This window comes from Balaenoptera physalus, assembly GCF_965194825.1.
Source record: "Balaenoptera physalus genome assembly, chromosome: 1".
Lineage (NCBI taxonomy): Eukaryota > Metazoa > Chordata > Mammalia > Artiodactyla > Balaenopteridae > Balaenoptera > Balaenoptera physalus.
This window is the reverse complement of record NC_138882.1, coordinates 2,718,367-2,735,876: the sequence shown is the minus strand read 5'-3', so window position 1 is coordinate 2,735,876 and position 17,510 is coordinate 2,718,367. Positions and strand designations below refer to the sequence as shown.

Below are 17,510 nucleotides of genomic sequence, written 5' to 3'. Positions count from 1 at the left end.
CCTCATCCTGTTACTCACTGCTGCTCGGTGGGGGGGAGAGGAGGTGGGCACTGCGGGCCCTGTTCCCCCAGGCCGAGAGCAGGGCCCCCCCGAGGCTCTGGGCCGTGGACTCTGGCCAGGACGGTGGGGAAGGGTGGCTGCAGGGGACCTGCCCCGGGGGGCTGCCCGGGGACGTCCAGGAGCACCGCCTCCTCCACGGTGGCCCCTCCACTCCTGCAGGAGGACGATGCAGAGGGGGCTCCGTGGAGCGGCGGGGGGCGGGTGCGGAGGGTGTAGAAGGGCCCCCAAAGGAGACGAGCAGAGACAGGTGCCCTGTCGCAGGCCTGGAGACTTTAATGTCCTGTTGGCACTGACCAGGCCTCTTTGAATGACCCCAGAAGCTCCATCCCATCACGCCTCTTGCTGGTGAGGAGAAGGGCCTGTCCATCTACCTCCTGACCTTGTGGGTGGTTCCTGTCTGTTTGTCCGTCTAGCTGCTGAGACGGGGGGCTGCCGTGCTGGGCCAACCCTCCCACGCCAGCCCCCCACCCTTGGCCATGCCGGCTCTAAGCCCAGGCTGACGCCCGTGGCCTTCACAGCCTGTGGGGAATGAGGGTCTCCCGGGAGCCCTGATGCTGTTCGAGGCTTCCCAGGGAGGACCCGAGGCTCCAACACCCCCGGCCACTGGCCACACCCTCCAGGGTCTCTCGTCCCTTGAGAAGCTCGGCGGCTGCCACCTCCACTTCCTGCAGTTCCATCTGGCAGGCTTCCGCCAGGGTGTGGCCCGTTGCCATGACGAAGTTAGCATCAGCCGCCAAGGTGTCCAGGCCCCCTCGAACCAGAGCCTGCAGACGGGAGAGGCGGCCGAGTGGGTCTTCCCGCAGAGCCTCAGCCCCTCTCCACCCCAGGCCATTGCAGGGCCACCCCGGGATGCAGTCCAGTGCCTTCCTAGCCCCCCTCACCTCTCGGATCAGCAGGGTCGTGGCTGGGGCCGGGCACCCGGGGGTACCATCCTCGGGGGGCGCTTCCTCGGGCAGGGACCCTGGGGTGGGGCTCCTCTCCTCGCGCACCAGAGACTCCGTCCCCACAAGCTGTTCCAGGTGCACAGAAGCAAAGACCCCTCAGGAAAGCCGGAGCCCACTGGGATCAGGAAGCCCCAGCTCTTCAGAGGGAGCCCCAGCCAAGACCCCCAGGAAGGGGAGGACCAGCGGTCCCGTCCCTTCTGCTGTTGAATTACCACTGCAAGCTCGCCGGCCTCTGGCCCATTACCTGGCAGGGGGCGGCAGGTGCCTGAGCTCCGGGTATCGCCCTCCGGGGCAGCTGTCCCTGCAGCCTCTCCCCATGGGACTTGCTGTGGGGTCCTGTGGGCCGAGGGCCAGAGGGGCTGCTGACTCCTGCTGGGAGCCCTGGGTCGACAGAGCTCCCCTTGGCCAGTCAGCCCCACCCTGAGATCCTCGGGGTCCTAGAGGGTGACACATGCCGAGGCCCAGCCCACCCCAGGCCGGGCAGGACTCCCCACTGCCCATCCCCCCAACTCTACGTGCCCTGGTCCCTGCCCTTGTGGGTTTGGGAGGGGATCAGGGCCAGAGCCTGACCAGCTTTGGCCAAGCTGATCTTGTGTGTGTGTGCGTGTGACTGTGCACGTGTGTGTGTGTGTGTTGCGGAACACAACAAGCACCCTCGTCTCCTGTGAACTCCAGCCTCCTCGGGCCCCTTCTGTCACACACAGCGGTCCAGGACCCACTGAGAGGCTGCCAGGTCATCTGCTGAAAGGCAGAGCTGAGGTGACAGTGTGTCCAGGGCTGTCTTCAGCCGGGGTGGAGGGGTACGAGCTTCCTGGTGTGCCAGGGAGGGCCCTTTCACAGTGTACCACCCACCCCCGGCTCCCTCAGTCACCTGGGTGGCCCCCTTCCTCTGCCTGGGTGAGCAGCTGGTTCCCATCGCCACAGGCTCCCAGCCCTCCCGGCCGCAGGTTCCCCAAGTGGACGGAAGAGCGGCTCCCCAGGCCCTCCTGGGAGAAGGTCAGCCCCTCGGGAGCACAGGAGAGACTGACCCAGGGCCCCCTGGGGCCGGCCGGAGGCTCCTCCTCTGGTGGCAGGCGTCTCTGTCTCCCCTGGGAGCTCCCCTTCAGAGTGGACGCTGAAATGGAAGCACAGCTGATGGGGCTACGGGCTCCCCCATCCCTGCCCTCTGTGGTCCCCACACCCTTTCCCTCAGGGCCTAGGCCCATCGCTGTGGAGTGGCCAGCCTCCTCTCCTCCGATCTGCACCCCTTTGCTCTCTGGCCCCTCCCACACCTGCCCAGCTCGGGCCTCACGCCCCTGCGGACACTGCGTCTCAACCTCGGTTGCACGTGGATCACCCGGGAGCCCTCACATCTGGTCTCGGGGTGTCCTGCCCAGAGCCCACAGTTCTGGAAGCTTCCTCCATGTCCCTAAGCAGTTAGGTCCTGGGCCCTCTGCCTGCTCAGGACCTACTCTTTGACGTCATTTCGTCATAGTCGGATCACATGGCACGTTCTCCCGACAAGACTGCGATCCTCTGGGGGCTGGGCCAGGTCTGCACGTCCACAGCACCCAGCACCGCGGTGACCCCACGTGCAGGCGCCCTCCAAGACTTGTGGGCTGAATTTGAGGGGTCTCAGGCCAGAAGGGGGTGCAGACAGCCCCAGCCTGGGAAGTAGTGGTTCCCCTGGCCTCTGCCCTGTCCCGCCCATTCCTGAGGTGGGGGAACCCAGCCTCTCCGGGCCAAGGAGACCCCCAGTCCCCGGGCCCCCTGTCTAGAATAGAAGCTCTGCTTGGAGCCCAGCCCATAGGCCACGATGGCCGAGACCCTCTCTGCTCATCCTGCTGTTTTTCCTGACACTCATGTAATCACAGATTATATTCAGCCCTGGGTTGGCGACATGGGAACCACCTGGAACCCAAATCCAAGGGTTGAATCTTAATTCTTCAGGTTTCATAGGATGCGCCCTCTCCTTCTAACCTAACGTGTGCCTTTCCGGGACCCGCCAAGACCATGGAAGAAAAGCACCGCTGGGCACTGACCGACACCGACCCGAGGCTGCCCCCTGCTGGCTACACACGTCTCTGCCGTCCAGGCCGGCCTCCTGCGCAGCAAGGTGTGGGCTGGACCCCAAAGGGCGCAAGGCAAGCAAAGCACACCCTCCACATTTCGGGGTGCCCCCAAAGGCCCGGAGCCCACTAACCACGTCTGCCCAGTCTCACCCCAGCCCCTACATGCCAGGCTGACGGTTGCCGCCACTACCTGGAAAATGCCGGGCTGTTGCCATGGTTGCTCTTGCCACCGGCAACGTTGGCGTTGGCATTGTTGGTGTTGGCACGAGCAAGAGGGTTGGCACTTGGATGTTGAGGGAAGTCCTCCAAGAAGACGGGCGACTCCAGCTCCTCCATCTCTATTTCAGTAAACTGGAGGGGTCTCTGGTTGGCCATGTGTGGAGGCAGGGAGCTGGTCCTTTCCAGGAAGTTGTCCACCTGGCCAAACAGGCCTCCGGTCCTCTGGGGGCGAGGAGGACAGGGGAGGGACTGAGAGAAGGGACGAGGGATGCATGTGCGGGGGCTGCCACCCTGGACGACCGACGGCGCTGGGAACAAGGCCAGAGGAGAACAGACCGGGCTGTGAGGCCGGAGAAGAGACCATCGCCCTCAGGGCGTTCTCAGTTTGATGGGGTAGACAGGACACCCCTAAGAGCTGTACGGGGACCAGACACGGGGACGGGAAACGCAGGGAGTCGGGGAGCCCGGAACCAGGCAGTCTGGAGGACGGGCTCTAGTCCCGCCTCCGAAAGTAACTTGCTGAGCGGTACTGGACACAGACGGTCTCTCTGGGCCACCATTTCCTCATGAATAACCCAGAAGGTTCCGCTGGGTGGTCGTGAGGGCCCCTCCAGCTCTAGGAGGGAGGACAGTGAGACAGGAAGCAGCTGGGGCCTCTGATGACGGGGGCTTCTGATGGATGGCCGTTGCCTCAGGCTTGTGGGGAGGGGAGGCCGGGGAGGCTGGGCAGAGGAAGGTGGGAAGGATGTGACACCTCAAGCAGGTGGGTCATTGGTTCAGAGTCCTGGGAGGTGTGGGCGGCGGGGATCCTCAGCCCCCCGTTCTGCGCGGCGGGGCTCCTGGCCTCCTTTCCGCTCCCTGGCCTGGGACGCACACGCACTGGCGTGGCCAGGGCCTCACACGCACTGGCGTGGCCAGGGCCTCACTCACCCGGAATATCCCTTCCTCCATTGCAGCCTCCACCATGGCTCTCTCCAGCTCCTCCTCGGCCGTCAGGTCTCCCGAGATGGTGCGGCGGATCTCAGGGGCTGCCTCTTCCTCAAGGGTCCGCAGTCCGGCCTGGGGACAGAGAGGGACTCAGTGACCCCTCCAGGCCAGGAGGGGAGGACGCACTGCTTCTCACGGCCTCCCCCGTTTCTAATCCCGGCAACCAAGGCCTCCCTGAAGGCCCAGCTCCACCCCACCCCCTCCTGCTCATTCGATCCCCCTGGGTTCCTGCTCTGGCCGCTGGGATAGTCCAAACCCTGATGGCTCCCAAGGCATCTTCTCTAGGCCTCACAGGGGGTTTCATCCCCCGCCCAGGCCTGCAGGCTGGGAAATCCTCTCATCAGTACAGTCTTTTAGACAAATGATCTCTTCCGATTGTACGTGCCATTTATACCGTTTTTTGAGCTGATCAAAGTTGATATCACCAGCAATGGGACAAAGCAAGACTGGTGTCACCTGATAGTTCGCAATGACAACACAGCATCACTTCTGGGACATTCCTGTCCAAGATGCAAGCCCTCAATCTGTCACGAGGCAACACTGCACAAACTCAGACCGAGGGACGCGCTGGCTGGGAATCTTCAAAGTGTCAAGGTCATTTCAAGGAGAGACTGAGGGACTACAGACTAAACAGATATGACAGCTAAACGCACTGTGTGATTCTGGGTCCGATCCTTTGGCCATAAAGGACATTACTGGCACCACTGGCGCAAGTTGCATGGGGCCTGAGGACGCCACGGGACCGATGCATCAGTTTCCTGATTTTGGCGGCTGCATCATGGCTATGGAGGAGGGTTACGGAGGAGGACGCCCTCGCTGGCGGGAAACACACACTCACCTGTTCTGGGTTGATGGGAATGACTCTCAAACGGTTCAGAAAGAAAATGTTTTTTGTATCATACATGCAACTTTTGAAATTGTGAGATTGTTTCAAAGTAAAAATTGAGATACATTTTTGAACACACAGCCCAAATACGTGAATATTTTTTGAATGTATCCTTTATGTGCGTTATACTTAACGTAAAAAATTGAAATTAAAAACGGGCAAGATAACCCAAAGTTCTACGTTCCTTTGCGTACCCAATGGGTCATTTCAAGCACCTCCTCTCCCCCGGGAAACCTGTCCTCTTTGGAGACCACTGCTCTCATCTAACCCAAGTCTCTCCCTTGTGTTCAGGGCATAGGACCATGGTTTTGGGTCATATCATCCAGGGCTGGAAGGGCTCCTGGTTCTTCCCTTGAGGTCGAAGCATCTTCCATCCAGAGCTGTCATCTCTCCCCCTACTCATCCTGGCTCCGTCCTGCCCTCTCTGCCTCCACCGCTGCCCCCAAGGACACAGAGAGGGAGCTGGAGTCTGGAGACCATCTCAGCAGTGGAGCTCCCTGGTGCTCGGGATGGGCTTACCTGGATCTGCACCGTGTCCTTCTTGGGCCGGTACCCATAATATTCCTCCTGGCGCCTCATGAACTTCCGGAAGTGCTCCTGGATGAGAAACGTGGCGTAGAACTTCCCCACCGTCACCTCGTCATCTGCAGGGGGGGGCAACAGGGGCTGGTGGGCATCTGAGGCTGGGGTCAGCGTGCGGGCCAAACGAAGCCGGGTCCAGGTGCCCCTCGCACCCCCCTCCTCCGCTTGCCGATGTGACCCCGGTGGCTGCCATGGGGCCCACCCAAGGCATTCACGGAGGGCCAGGCTGCTCTCAGACTCCCTTGGGGCTCCCTGGAAGCCACCTTTTCCCCTGTCCTCGGCCGCCTCTGGCCTCTGGTCTCCCAGAGCGGCACCCACCTCCTATGGGAGGGATGACCTGGTCCAGGAGCTTCATGCTGGTCCTCTTCCAGATCCTCTTGATGATGGCCCGCAGCTCCTCATTGGCCTGTTCAAAGTTACCTGGGGGCAAGGGACAGGCCAAGCCAACCGCACTTGACAAAGCCACCTAGCACTCCCCGAACCTCTCGCTCAGCAAACATCGGCTGGGTTTTCCCTTGGGGCGGCTGCTTTGCAGGGAGGGCATCGCCGTTCCCCTGGGGCAGCCTGACCCTCGGGTCACATACGCACTCCCCACTCCCCGCAGGCCTCGGCTTCCAGCACCTGGGTGGCTGATCCGAGAGGCTGTCGCCTCCCATCCTCCCCTCCACCTGCCCAGCAGCCTTCCATCCCCCACAGCCCGTGGTCTGTCCTGCCTCCTCCAGGCAGCCGTCCTGCTCCTCTGCTTCATGCCTGCGACGGTCCTGCTCATCTGGGCGGTAGCTCTGATGCCGCCGGGTCCCTGCGTGAGGGAGACCCCCATCTCCTCCCCCCTCCCATCCCGTCTGTCCTCCCGGCAGCAGGGCCTGCAGGTTCAGTGGGGCCCCGTGCGAATCCAGCAGCAGTCCAGCAGATCCCGGGGGGTCCCACCCCCGTGCTCACCCTGCCACTCCCTGGCCCACCCGCATCAGACCCGGCTGTGTGGGAACAGAGCCTTGGTGACCTTTGCCCTGCAGAATTTTGGGGCTCCCGCTGTGCCCTGAGGGGCATGAGAATGTTGTGGCCATGGCCTGGGTCCTCCCTCTGCTTCTCCCCGTGACTCTTGATTCCAACCTTTAGCTCAGATTCTGGTAGAATCCGCTAGAAAACTCATCCCCTGAGAGGAGGGGACTGCCCGCACCTTCCGTCTTTATCTTGAGCGCTGTGCGGACCAGGGCGAAGAGCGTGGCGTTGAAGGTGACCGTGCCGTCGCTGTTCAGGGGCATGTTCATGCCCACCAGCCGCTGTGCAGAGAGGGGGCTCACTGCCAGGCCGGGACCACTGAGCCGGGGGTCATCCTCACCCGGTCTGGGGGCCAGGAGGGGAGGGGACCGGGCGCTGGGGGGGGATGGGCAGGATGCCCTCCGTGACAGAGGGGGGGATGAATTGGAGACACTGTTGAGAGTTTAGGTCCCAGGGACGTGGGGACCCAGGAGACAACTGCTCTAAAATGACTCACCCAGTCGGGCCCTCGCCAGTGTCCCTGCCCCAGGGCCCCTGTGCCTCTTCCGGGGGTGTGGGCCAGGTGGGGGGCACCCCTCGCTGGCAGCTCTGGTTACCTTACACGCTACCCGGTGTGGGCAGAACTTCCCAAAGCCCAGAGGGGGCTGGATTCTTCTCAGCAGGGTCACCACATCCAGGTGTTTGATTCTGCCCCTGCAGGAGGACGCCAGACCTGTGCACCTGGCAGCCCCACCCAGACCTCCCTTCCTGCTCAGACAATGGCCGAGGGCAGGGGAGTCAGGAGACAGGGGGACGCTTCCTGATTTCCAACCATGCTTAGGGAGTGGAAGCTGAGTGTCCGTTTTAAAGAAGAAACGATGTTTGAATTCACTGTTGCCCACCACCAGGAATGGGCTGTCTTTTTTGGGGGGTGGTAAGAGGCCAGAATCCCCTCAGATACGGGATCTCTGCGCTGGAATCCGGACCTCATTTCTCCCATGGTGGAGCCTTCGCTGGGTTTTAGTCAAGCTACCTCGGGGCTCCTGGGATGTATTAATAGAAGTAGAGGGTATGGATCAAGGGAGGTGGACGCTCACTTCCAGGGACCAGTAGGGAGCTGGAGGCCGTGTCATAGGTTGCGAGGTTAAGTGAGATGATGCATGTCGTGCTTGGTACAGCACCTGACACCCGGGAAACAGTCATCAAATGTGAGCTTTTACCTTCTTGGAAAGAAGGTAAGGCAGCTGTGCTTCCCAGCGTTAAAGTGCACCCGAACGCCCCGAGGGCCAGGTTAATGGCAATGCAGATTCTGATTCCGTCATTCTGGGGTGAGGCCGGGGAGGTGGGGGGGGGGCTCTGCATCTTTATAGAGCTCAGCTTCTTGGTCAGTGGACCACACTCTGAGTAGCCGGGGCCTAAACTGCCTGGGGAGGTAGTGAGTTCCCTGCTCCTAGAAGCATCCAAGCGAAGCTGGATGACCAGCTCCCAGTAAAGGTAAGAGGGCTTCTGCCCTGGGAGGCTGTAGGATCCCTCCCAAGCCTGAGGAACTCCGAGTCTCTGACCCGGGCCCTCGGATAATAAAGGAAGGGGAAGCGCTCTCCTTCTCGTTAGGCTGGAGAGGGCCTCGCTGTCGGACTCCAGGACGGGCTCTAGACCAGAGGAGTGGACGGTTGAGGGAGGGCCCAGCACAGAGCCTGCAGGCGGGACTCACTTAGCCTCTGGGTCATACTCTGCCCAGATGGCCTTGAACTCGTCCAGGTGATGAGGGCCCAGGATGGACCAGTCCCGTGTGAGGTAGTCAAAGTTGTCCATGATGACAGCCACAAAGAGGTTGATGATCTGCAGGAGGAGAACCGTGGGCTCCGTGCTCGGAAAGGCAGGTGGCACGGAGGGTGGGGCGCGGGGGTAATGGGGGTGTCCACAGGATCTGGGGTCTGTAGGTTCTCCCTGCCTGGGCCCTGCCTCCGAGTCCTTCTGGCAACTACATCCCGCACACGAGCAGCCTGTGTCACTCTGCTCCGGCCCACGCGGTGTCCTCTGCCGGGGCTCCTGGGGCTCATCCTTAAAAATCCCAACCTCAGCCTCTCGTCTGCCCCCCAGAGGGATGCTGGTCTCCCCCGCGCCCCCCCCCCAACACCGCCCCTGTGCTGCTCTTGCCTGTTCTGTATTGTTGGGTGTCCCTTTGAAATGCAAGGTGGCACTCAGTGAGCGCCCTCAGGGCTAGGGCTGTGTCCTGTTCACCTTTCTGTCCCCTGCACTGAGCCCAGGGAATGTTAAACGCTCAAGCAAGCGTCTTAGTGAACATAGGAAAGAAAAAGAGTGAAGAGCGAGGGCCTGGGGCTGGGGGGCTCTTTTTCTCCCACGGGTGCAGACAGCAGCCCTGGAGCCTCAAAGCCACCTGTGCTCTGTTTCTGAGCCCACTGCCACCTCCTTCGGGACCTTGTTTCCAGAGTCTCGGCCTCCTCACTGGGGGGCAACCGCCTCTTCCAAGGAAGAGAGAGGGGCGAACGGCTTTACTGGAATTTACTGGCTTTACTGCAATAGACTTTACTCTGTCTGTTTTAGGGTAGAACCTCACTAAATTCTTTTGATTACTAATCGCTAACAACAACAGCAAAAAAGAACCAAGCTTTTAGCGACTCCTCTGGAGCACGCAGATGCACTCAGAACACGAAGCCACACCCAGGATGACCAGAACAGGGACACCCTAGCCAGAGTCCCGTCTCCTGGGTCCCTGAGCTAGGTCTCTGGGGAGACAGAGGCGACGGGAGGCAGGGGTGGGGGGGCGTCACCCTGCCTCAGCGCATCTCCCCGCAGCCCGGCCGCCCCGCCCTCGGGCCTCACCAGGAAGGCACAGAGCATGTAGAAGCTGATGAAGTAGTAGTAGGCGAAGTCGGTGCCACAGGTGCGCTCCTCCCCCGGGGCGTAGTCCGACTCAGGGTCGCACAGCTGGCCATAGCTGCAGGCCAGCAGGATCTCCTGCCACGCCTCACCCGTGGCACACCTGGAAGGCAGAGCGCCGTGGGCCTCTCACTCGGGGCAGCGGCGGAGAGCAGGGCGTTGGGGGGTGCAGGCCGGGCGCCCCTCAGGACCCCGGGTTCAAGTGTCACCCAGTGTGAGCCAGGCCCCACTGCCCCCCTGTGCTGCATGCGTTCTCCCCCAACTCTACCCCTCGTGGGGCGCCACAGGCAGGAACTGAACAAAGAAAGGGGGCTTCTTGGACAGAGGGGCAAAATGAGTCCAGGACTCAAGTCACCGCTGGGGCAGCAAGAGAGCAAGAGAGCTGACCCGGGGTCGGCGAGGCCTCACCCTCCCTCCAAGGGACATTCGAGCTCCGCCTCCCGCCTCAGTGCAATGAGGGTGGGGGGATCTGCAGGACCCCACTCAGGACCGGCTGCCTCCTTTTCGAGCCCCAGGGCACAGTGAAGACGAGGGCCACTCGCGCAAAAACGATTTAAACAGTGGCTCTGGCTGTAGGGGGGTGAGCATCCGAAAAGGACAGCAGAGCCTTGGCGCTTCAGCGCGCAGGGCCCACACACGTGAAGCCAGCCTGCCCCCGCGGACCAGAGGAGGGGTGGGGACAGCAGGGGCCTCTTGCCTGAAGAGCAGCAGCACGGCCTGCGGGAAGGTCTGGAAGTTGTTGTTCCGGTGGATCTGGGTCCCGTCCACCAGGGCGATCTTCCCGAGCATCTGCAGATCAGGAAGCACGCGACGGTGGCACCCGCATAGGTCTCCCCCAGCCCATCTCCCGCTGCCCCCTACTTCCTCCAAATCCCCTCCACTTCAGGCCCCGTCAGACCTGAAGCCGGACGAACTGGGCTGCAGTTGGCCCTTGAGCATCGCGGGGGTATAACTTTACAGACAGCACTTGGGCCTCCGTATCCGGGGTTCCGCATCCGCGGATTCAAACAGCCGCAAATCGTGTGGTACCGTAGTACGTATTTACCCAAAAAATCGCGTATACCTGGACACGCGCAGTTGAAACCTGTGTTGTTCAAGGGTCACCTGTATTATCAAGGTTGGGTGACGGTCTTCCCCTCGAGCCAAAGAAATCTGGGGGGGTGGGCCAGTTTTCCTAACCAAAAGCTAGTCAGTCAATGTAGGGAGCGCCCTGCTGAGACCACCTGAACCTCCGATGGGGCCTTGGAGAGCACTCTGGCCCTTGTCCGGCTGCCCACAAAGCCTCCCCGCCTCCACGCCCCGCGCTGCTTCTGCCTGACTAACGCTGCGCCGTCTGGGGACCACCTCCTTCTCTGGTCCTGCAGCTGAGCCCAGGGCTGCAGGAGGCCGGGCGGGGGAAGGGTCCAGCCTGCACGCACGCCGGCCCGGCCTCCGGAAGCTCTCCTCCCGCCCCTCACCTGCATGCCGATGACGGCGTAGATAAAGAAGAGCATGACGATGAGCAGAGCCACGTAGGGCAGGGCCTGCGGGCGAGGACGGAGGCTCAGCGCGCGGGGCTCCGCCGCCTGCCCCGCAGCCCTGCCCTCCCTTCCTTCACGTTCACCGGGGCCCCGCGGCCTGGGCGGCACGGACGTCCCCGCGGCCCCTGCGCAGCAAACCCCGGGGGTGGGCGGGGCCGCACACCTGGAAGGACTTGATGAAGGTCCAGAGCAGCGTGCGCACGCCCTCCGCGCGGCTCAGCAGCTTGATCAGCCTCATGACGCGGAACAGGCGGAAGAAGGCGCTGGAGATGCGGGCGCTCTCGTCGGGGTCCTGCGGGGCGCAGCCCCAGGATCAGTCCGGGGCGGGGGCAGGGGGTGAGGGCAGGCAGGCGGGGCGGGGCAGAGTGTGCGGTACGAGTCGTGGCGGGGGGACTCCCGGCCCGCCCCGCGGCCCCTGCTGAGCACTGGTGCTGGCCCTCCGGGGGCTCAGGGCCCTGGGCCTGCTCCGCTGGTGGTGACGCGGCTGGGCGCCAAGCAGTGCGCTGAGCGGACAGCGATTCGCCCCCGGGGGAGGGGGGAGGCGGCGGCCAGGCCCCGAGCTGCCACTCAGCCGAGGACCCTGGCAGCTCTCCCGCCCCTCCCCTAGTGTCCACCCAGTGCCAAGTCTCCCAGAAGCTCAGCTGCTCTGCGGCCATCAATTCAGTGGCCACACCCTGCCCCGCACAGGGCTGTCCCAAGCCGGGAGGCCTCTGCCCACGTGCCAGCCTTAGACACTGGATGACTCCGGCCGGGGAGAGCCCCCTGCCCGGCGTCCCGTGTCCCCACAGGCTTGGTGCTGGTGACCTGTCACTAAGGTTGTGTGTCATCCAGTTCTCTCTGGATGTTCCCATTAGCACAGAGGCCCTGTTTCCCAGGGCTCCGAGAAAGCCACTGCATCCATGCACATTCTAGTAGCACAGAGCTCCCACCCGTCCCCACCCGGACCTTCTGGGGCCTGCTTGGGGCAGGGGGCCCTGAGTGCGTCTGCCCCATGCAGCCCAGCGGCCAGGCCCGAGCATGCACGCTGCAGGGCAGAGCTGGCGGGCGAGCCCTGCAGGCTCATGCAGCCTGGAATTACAACGTTCCCGCAGCTGCCACCCAGGCAATACAGTCCCCCGCTGGAGGCCAGGAAAGTCTGTGGAGAGAGAGAGGAGGGGGTGGGGGGGAGGAGAGAGAGGAGGGACACGGTGGGAGGGAGGTGAGGAGAGGCGTCAGAGAGGACAGACCACATAAGAGTTAAAGAGAGAACAAGGCGGAGAGGCGGGGGGTTAGAGACCCCTAGTGGCTGCCGGTCAGGGTCGGGCGGGTGGGTGTTGAGGACGAAGCTGTGGGGACAGTGAGGCCACAGGCTGGGGGCAAGGGAGCAAGGAGAGGAGGGAAGACCGAAGACGGGCAGGTCCCTTCTCGCCTCCAAGATGCAACCTGTGTGTCTGGGGTCTGTGATGCTGGGGCCGTATGGGGGGCGGCACGCGGGAAAGTACCTGCTCCTGGTCACAAGGGGAGTCACACCCCTGTCTCCTGAGTCCAGGGGTGCTGGCCAGCTCCCTTGTGCTGCTGAGGCCCTCACCGGGGTCCCATCCTCTGTGGCAAAGGCCCCCTGGGGGAGTCTGAGACCCCCCAGCAGATGCATCTCTGCCCACACCCCCCCAGCCCCCCACCTGGAAGCAGGACCTAGGCTTCCATCTCAGGGCCAGGGTCTTAAAGGGTGGGCACGGGGTGCGGGGAGCAGCCTTTATTCCTGTTTACTCTGAGCTCCTCCCTTGGGCCACATTTCAGGAGAAGCCCTGTTTCTGGAGTCCTGGGATGGGGAATCATTGCTTTATCTCCTAATTACTTGTGGGGGGACTGGTTCCCAGTATGCTATTTCCCCACCAAGCAGCATTCTCCAGGGCAGCTTTCACCTGGAACACTGGTTCTCAGCCCAGGCTGGGCATCAGAATGCTGGGTCCCCACCCCGGCCGACTGCGTCAGCTCCTGGGGCCTGGGCCTGGCTTCCGGGTGTAAATGCACCCCAGGTGATTTCACATGCAGCCAGGGGTGACAAGCCACGTTCCAGACCTGTGCGGCCAACATGGTACCACCAGCCACACGTGGCTCTTTGGGTTACAGTGAAAATTACATAGACTTAGAAATTCATCTCCTCAGTTGCACTGGCCACGTTTCAAGTGACCAGTAGACACGTGCGGCTCGTGGCTACTGCACTGGACAGAGCAGAGCCGGGATTGCGGAGAGTGCTGACAGGATGGTGCCGCCCCGGTCTGCTCCCCGGTTTACACAGCAGGAATATAAATCAGTATTTTACTTCAAAGTCTTAACGTGACTTCAAGCAAACAGTCCTGGTTAGGGGCATCTGCTGTCCCTAAAAACCAAAAGGTGACCAACGACGCCCTCGGCCCTCCTGCACCAAAGAAACTGTTCTGATTTACCCCAGACTCCCCGGCACAGACCTCAAAACTCCAAGAAGTAAGTTGTAATTTGAGCTGAGACTGCGCTGGTGAGAAGTGCTGCTCTCAGACCCTGGGGCCTTTGGGGGGCTATTTCCCAGCAGGTGCCCTAGTTTGCCCAGAACGCAGCCTGCCCCCCTCGGCCCCGCCCCCTCCGGACCTGCTTGGATACAGGATGCCCTTCCCCACGCCCCTCCTCCCAGCTGCCCCTGGCAGGCACTCTGTGGGGGTGGGGAGGGGAATGCCTTGTGACTTCAACCTCTGGCTCCGGGATCTGCCCCTCCCTGTCCCCTGCTCCCCTCCTTCACCCGGCAGCCACCTCAGCTTCAGATCCTCAGCGAGGCCACCCTGGAGGGCGCCGCCTCTGGGATCCTGATCTCTGGCAGAACCCCCCGCCCACGCCCTGCTGGTTTTCATCCCACCCCCAGGCCTCATCCCCTCCGCCTCTCCTGGGCCAGCTCCTGGGCTCACATACTGGCTACTTGTACTGAGACCCAACGAGCCGGCCCTCAAGGCCACAACGATCCTGGTATCTGACCCCTTGTTCCAGGCCTCAGGGCTGCCAAGCATGACTCCAGGGAGCAACTGGGCAGTCGCCACCAACCCCGTCCCCCCGCCCAGACTCAGACCCCTGCCTCCTGGCCGTGTGGCAGCCCCATCAGCTTCCTGCGGTGGGTTCATGACAGCAGCTGTCCCTCAGAGGCAAGTCACACTGTCACACCCACCGCCCTCCCTCCCCGAGGACTCTGCCTGCTCCTCAGATGCCCTCGCGGCACCCAGCAAGGACACCGCCTGCCCTCCTCCCCCACACCCTGCCCCCTTTCACACTTTGCATTTCTCACGCTTCTGTCTTACACTCATCTTTCCCCAGGGCTCTGAATCGCATCCTTTTCTACCTCCTGTGAGACCCTAACAGTTTCCTCAGCGGTCTCTTCCCTCCTCCATGCTGGCTCCACCCACAGCCTCCGTTTCCTCAAAATGAATGGGAGAAAATATTTGCAAACGAAGCAACTGACAAAGGATTAATCTCCAAAATATACAGGCAGCTCATGCAGCTCAATAGCAAAAAAACAAACAACCCAATCCAAAAATGGGCAGAAGATCTAAATAGATATTTCTCCAAAGAAGATATACAGATGGCCAACAAACACATGAAAGGATGCTCTACATCACTAATCATTAGAGAAATGCAAATCAGAACTACAGTGAGGGGGCTTCCCTGGTGGCGCAGTGGTTAAGAATCCGCCTGCCAATGCAAGGGGCACGGGTTCGAGCCCTGGCCCAGGAAGATCCCACATGCTGCGGAGCAACTAAGCCCGTGCGCCACAACTACTGAGCCTGCGCTCTAGAGCCCGTGAGCCACAACTACTGAGCCCACGTGCCACAACTACTGAAGCCTGCGCGCCTAGAGCCCGTGCTCTGCAACAAGAGAAGTCACAACAATGAGAAGCCCGCGCACTGCAACGAAGAGTAGCCCCCGCTCACTGCAACTGGAGAAAGCCCGCACGCAGCAACAAAGACCCAACACAGCCAAAAATAAATTAAAAAAAAAAAAAAAAAAAAAAAACTACAATGAGGTATCACCTGACACCGGTCACAATGGCCATCATCAAAAAATCTACAAAGAGTAAATGCTGGAGAGGGTGTGGAGAAAAGGGAACCCTCTTGCACTGTGGTGGGAATGTAAATTGATACAGCCACTATGGAGAACAGTATGGAGGTTCCTTAAAAAACTAAAAATAGAACTACCATTCGACCCAGCAATCCCACTACTGGGCATATATTCTGAGAAAAACATAATTCAAAAAGAGTCATGTACCCCAATGTTCATTGCAGCTCTATTTACAATAGCCAGGACATGGAAGCAACGTAAGTGTCCATTGACAGATGAATGGATAAAGAAGATGTGGCACATATATACAATGGAATATCACTCAGCCATAAAAAGAAACGAAATTGAGTTATTTGTAGTGAGGTGGATGGACCTAGAGTCTGTCATACAGAGTGAAGTAAGTCAGAAAGAGAAAAACAAATACCGTATGCTAACACATATATATGGAATCTTAAAAAAAAAAAAAAAAAGGTTCTGAGGAACCTAGGGGCAGGACAGGAATAAAGACGCAGATGTAGAGAATGGACTTGAGGACACAGGGAGGGGGAAGGGTAAGCTGGGACGAAGGGAGAGAGTGGCATGGACATATATACACTACCAAATGTAAAATAGATAGTTAGTGGGAAGCAGCCACATAGCACAGGGAGATCAGCTCGGTGCTTTGTGACCACCTAGAGGGGTGGGATAGGGAGGGTGGGAGGGAGACGCAAGAGGGAGGAGATATGGGGATATATGTTTACGTATAGCTGATTTACTTTGTTATAAAGCAGAAGCTAACACACCATTGTAAAGCAATTATACTCCAATAAAGATGTTAAAAAAGAAAAAAAATGAAGGGGGTCTGCTGCCCTCTAGTAACCGCCTCCCCACAGACTCCGGTGAAGCTGTTTCCTGAACTGGCCGCCTTGATTTCCTGGCCCTGCAGCCCCTGCTCCATCCTTGTAACTGGCTCCAGTTCCCCAGTCTGCTGTCTGTCACCCCGCAGCTCACGGATAGCTCTCTGGTCCCAAGCCCCGTGGCCTTGCCAGCTGGAAGGCTGCGGAACCTCAACCCCCCAGCCTTCAGCCACCCCCTCCCTTCCTTGATGGGGCGGCTGCCACATTCTGGAGTCAGTGACCCTCGGTTCCTGGCCTGCGTTTCCAATGACGCGCCGCTCGTCTGCACGCGCACACCAGCACCCAACCCCAGCACCAGGGCAGAATCGTGGAGGTGGCCCCCCCATCCTTCTTCTCCTCGAGATACTGAGTCTCCTCGATGCCTTCCTTCCCGGGGCCCTGGGCGGCACTCAACTCGTCCCGCTGCACCTCCCAGAGCCGTGAGCTCCCCCGCTCGTCCTCACGTCCACCCCGACTCTCCCGGAACCCCTTCTGCTCCGGGGATGAACTGCCATTCCCAGAGCCAGCCCTCCCCGGGACACAGGGTCTCCTGCCCTCTCACCCAAGGGCTTAGCTCCTGCAGTCGCCCCTGTACTGCCTGATTCTCCCATGAGCCCAGGATGTGCTCTAATTTCTCCCATTTTCAAGAAAACTCTCCTAGGCTCCACGCTCTCCTCCACCTTCTAAGCCATTTCTCTTGGTAGCAAAAAGAGAGAACTGTCCAGGCTCACAGCCTGCCCTGCCTCTCCTCAGCCCACTCCAGCCGGGCGTTCCTCCCCGAGAGTCCCATGAGACTGTCGGGCCAAGCTCCGGGGAGGGACAACACTGGGCGCGGCCTCTGGACCTTCGCTCTCTAAATACCCTCTTCTCTCCATGGCTGGTCTCACCCCCTCCCACGACTCTAAATGCCAGTTCCTCCAGTAGTCTCCGATTTAGATCTCCAGCCTGACCAGCCTCTGCGCGCCAGGCTCGTAAATCCAAGCCTGCTGCAGTGTCTCCATCCGGATGCCCTGCGAGCGTCCTGAGTTGTCACCCCCCAAGCGGGACTCTTGGTTTCCGCCCCACACCTGCTCCTCTGGGAGTTGGCACATCACAGTAAATGGAAGTTCAGTTTCCTGGGCAAAATCCTTGTAGTCAGCGTTGATTAGTTTTCCTCTCACCCTGAATCAAGTTCATCAGCAAATACTATCCGATCCGCTCAGTGCTCCAAGCAGATCCAGTGGCTGGCTACTTCTCCCCTCCTGACCGCCCCCCGGGTGGCCCTTAGTGTCCCCTACAGCTTGCTTTCGGCACAGCAGCCCAAGGGATCCTCTGAGAACTGAGGTCAGAGCGGGTGTAAACGCCTCCGGGGCCCTCATCTCCCCCCAGAACAGAGCCCAGGATCACAAGCGTGGCTCTGCAGGGCCGACGTGATCCGGGCCCCGCCCTCTCTCTGAGCTCCCCTCCCCGCT

At 60.7% G+C, this 17,510-nt stretch overlaps 1 protein-coding gene across 3 annotated transcripts in view; it reads right to left on the bottom strand.

The window, feature by feature from the left end:
* Window positions 1–310: 310 nt before the first annotated feature.
* Window positions 311–17,510, bottom strand: part of CACNA1S (calcium voltage-gated channel subunit alpha1 S) — a 63,218-nt gene continuing 46,018 nt past the window's right edge. Inside the window, exons 29-44 of one of the 3 annotated variants that reach the window (XM_082450184.1) lie at window positions 12,207–12,263; window positions 11,292–11,420; window positions 11,066–11,131; window positions 10,306–10,397; window positions 9,552–9,711; window positions 8,419–8,546; window positions 7,325–7,421; window positions 6,907–7,009; window positions 6,048–6,149; window positions 5,667–5,791; window positions 4,205–4,333; window positions 3,246–3,496; window positions 2,033–2,118; window positions 1,249–1,340; window positions 942–1,055; window positions 311–824 (exon numbers count right to left, since the gene is read on the bottom strand). In XM_082450184.1, the coding sequence (XP_082306310.1) occupies window positions 573–824; window positions 942–1,055; window positions 1,249–1,340; window positions 2,033–2,118; window positions 3,246–3,496; window positions 4,205–4,333; window positions 5,667–5,791; window positions 6,048–6,149; window positions 6,907–7,009; window positions 7,325–7,421; window positions 8,419–8,546; window positions 9,552–9,711; window positions 10,306–10,397; window positions 11,066–11,131; window positions 11,292–11,420; window positions 12,207–12,263 (1,983 nt within the window). In that variant the 3' untranslated portion in view covers window positions 311–572. Of the gene's footprint in view, window positions 825–941; window positions 1,071–1,248; window positions 1,341–2,032; window positions 2,119–3,245; window positions 3,497–4,204; window positions 4,334–5,666; window positions 5,792–6,047; window positions 6,150–6,906; window positions 7,010–7,324; window positions 7,422–8,418; window positions 8,547–9,551; window positions 9,712–10,305; window positions 10,398–11,065; window positions 11,132–11,291; window positions 11,421–12,206; window positions 12,264–17,510 lie in introns of all 3 variants that reach the window. The other 2 variants (XM_082450183.1, XM_082450185.1) reach the window with 2 other exon arrangements.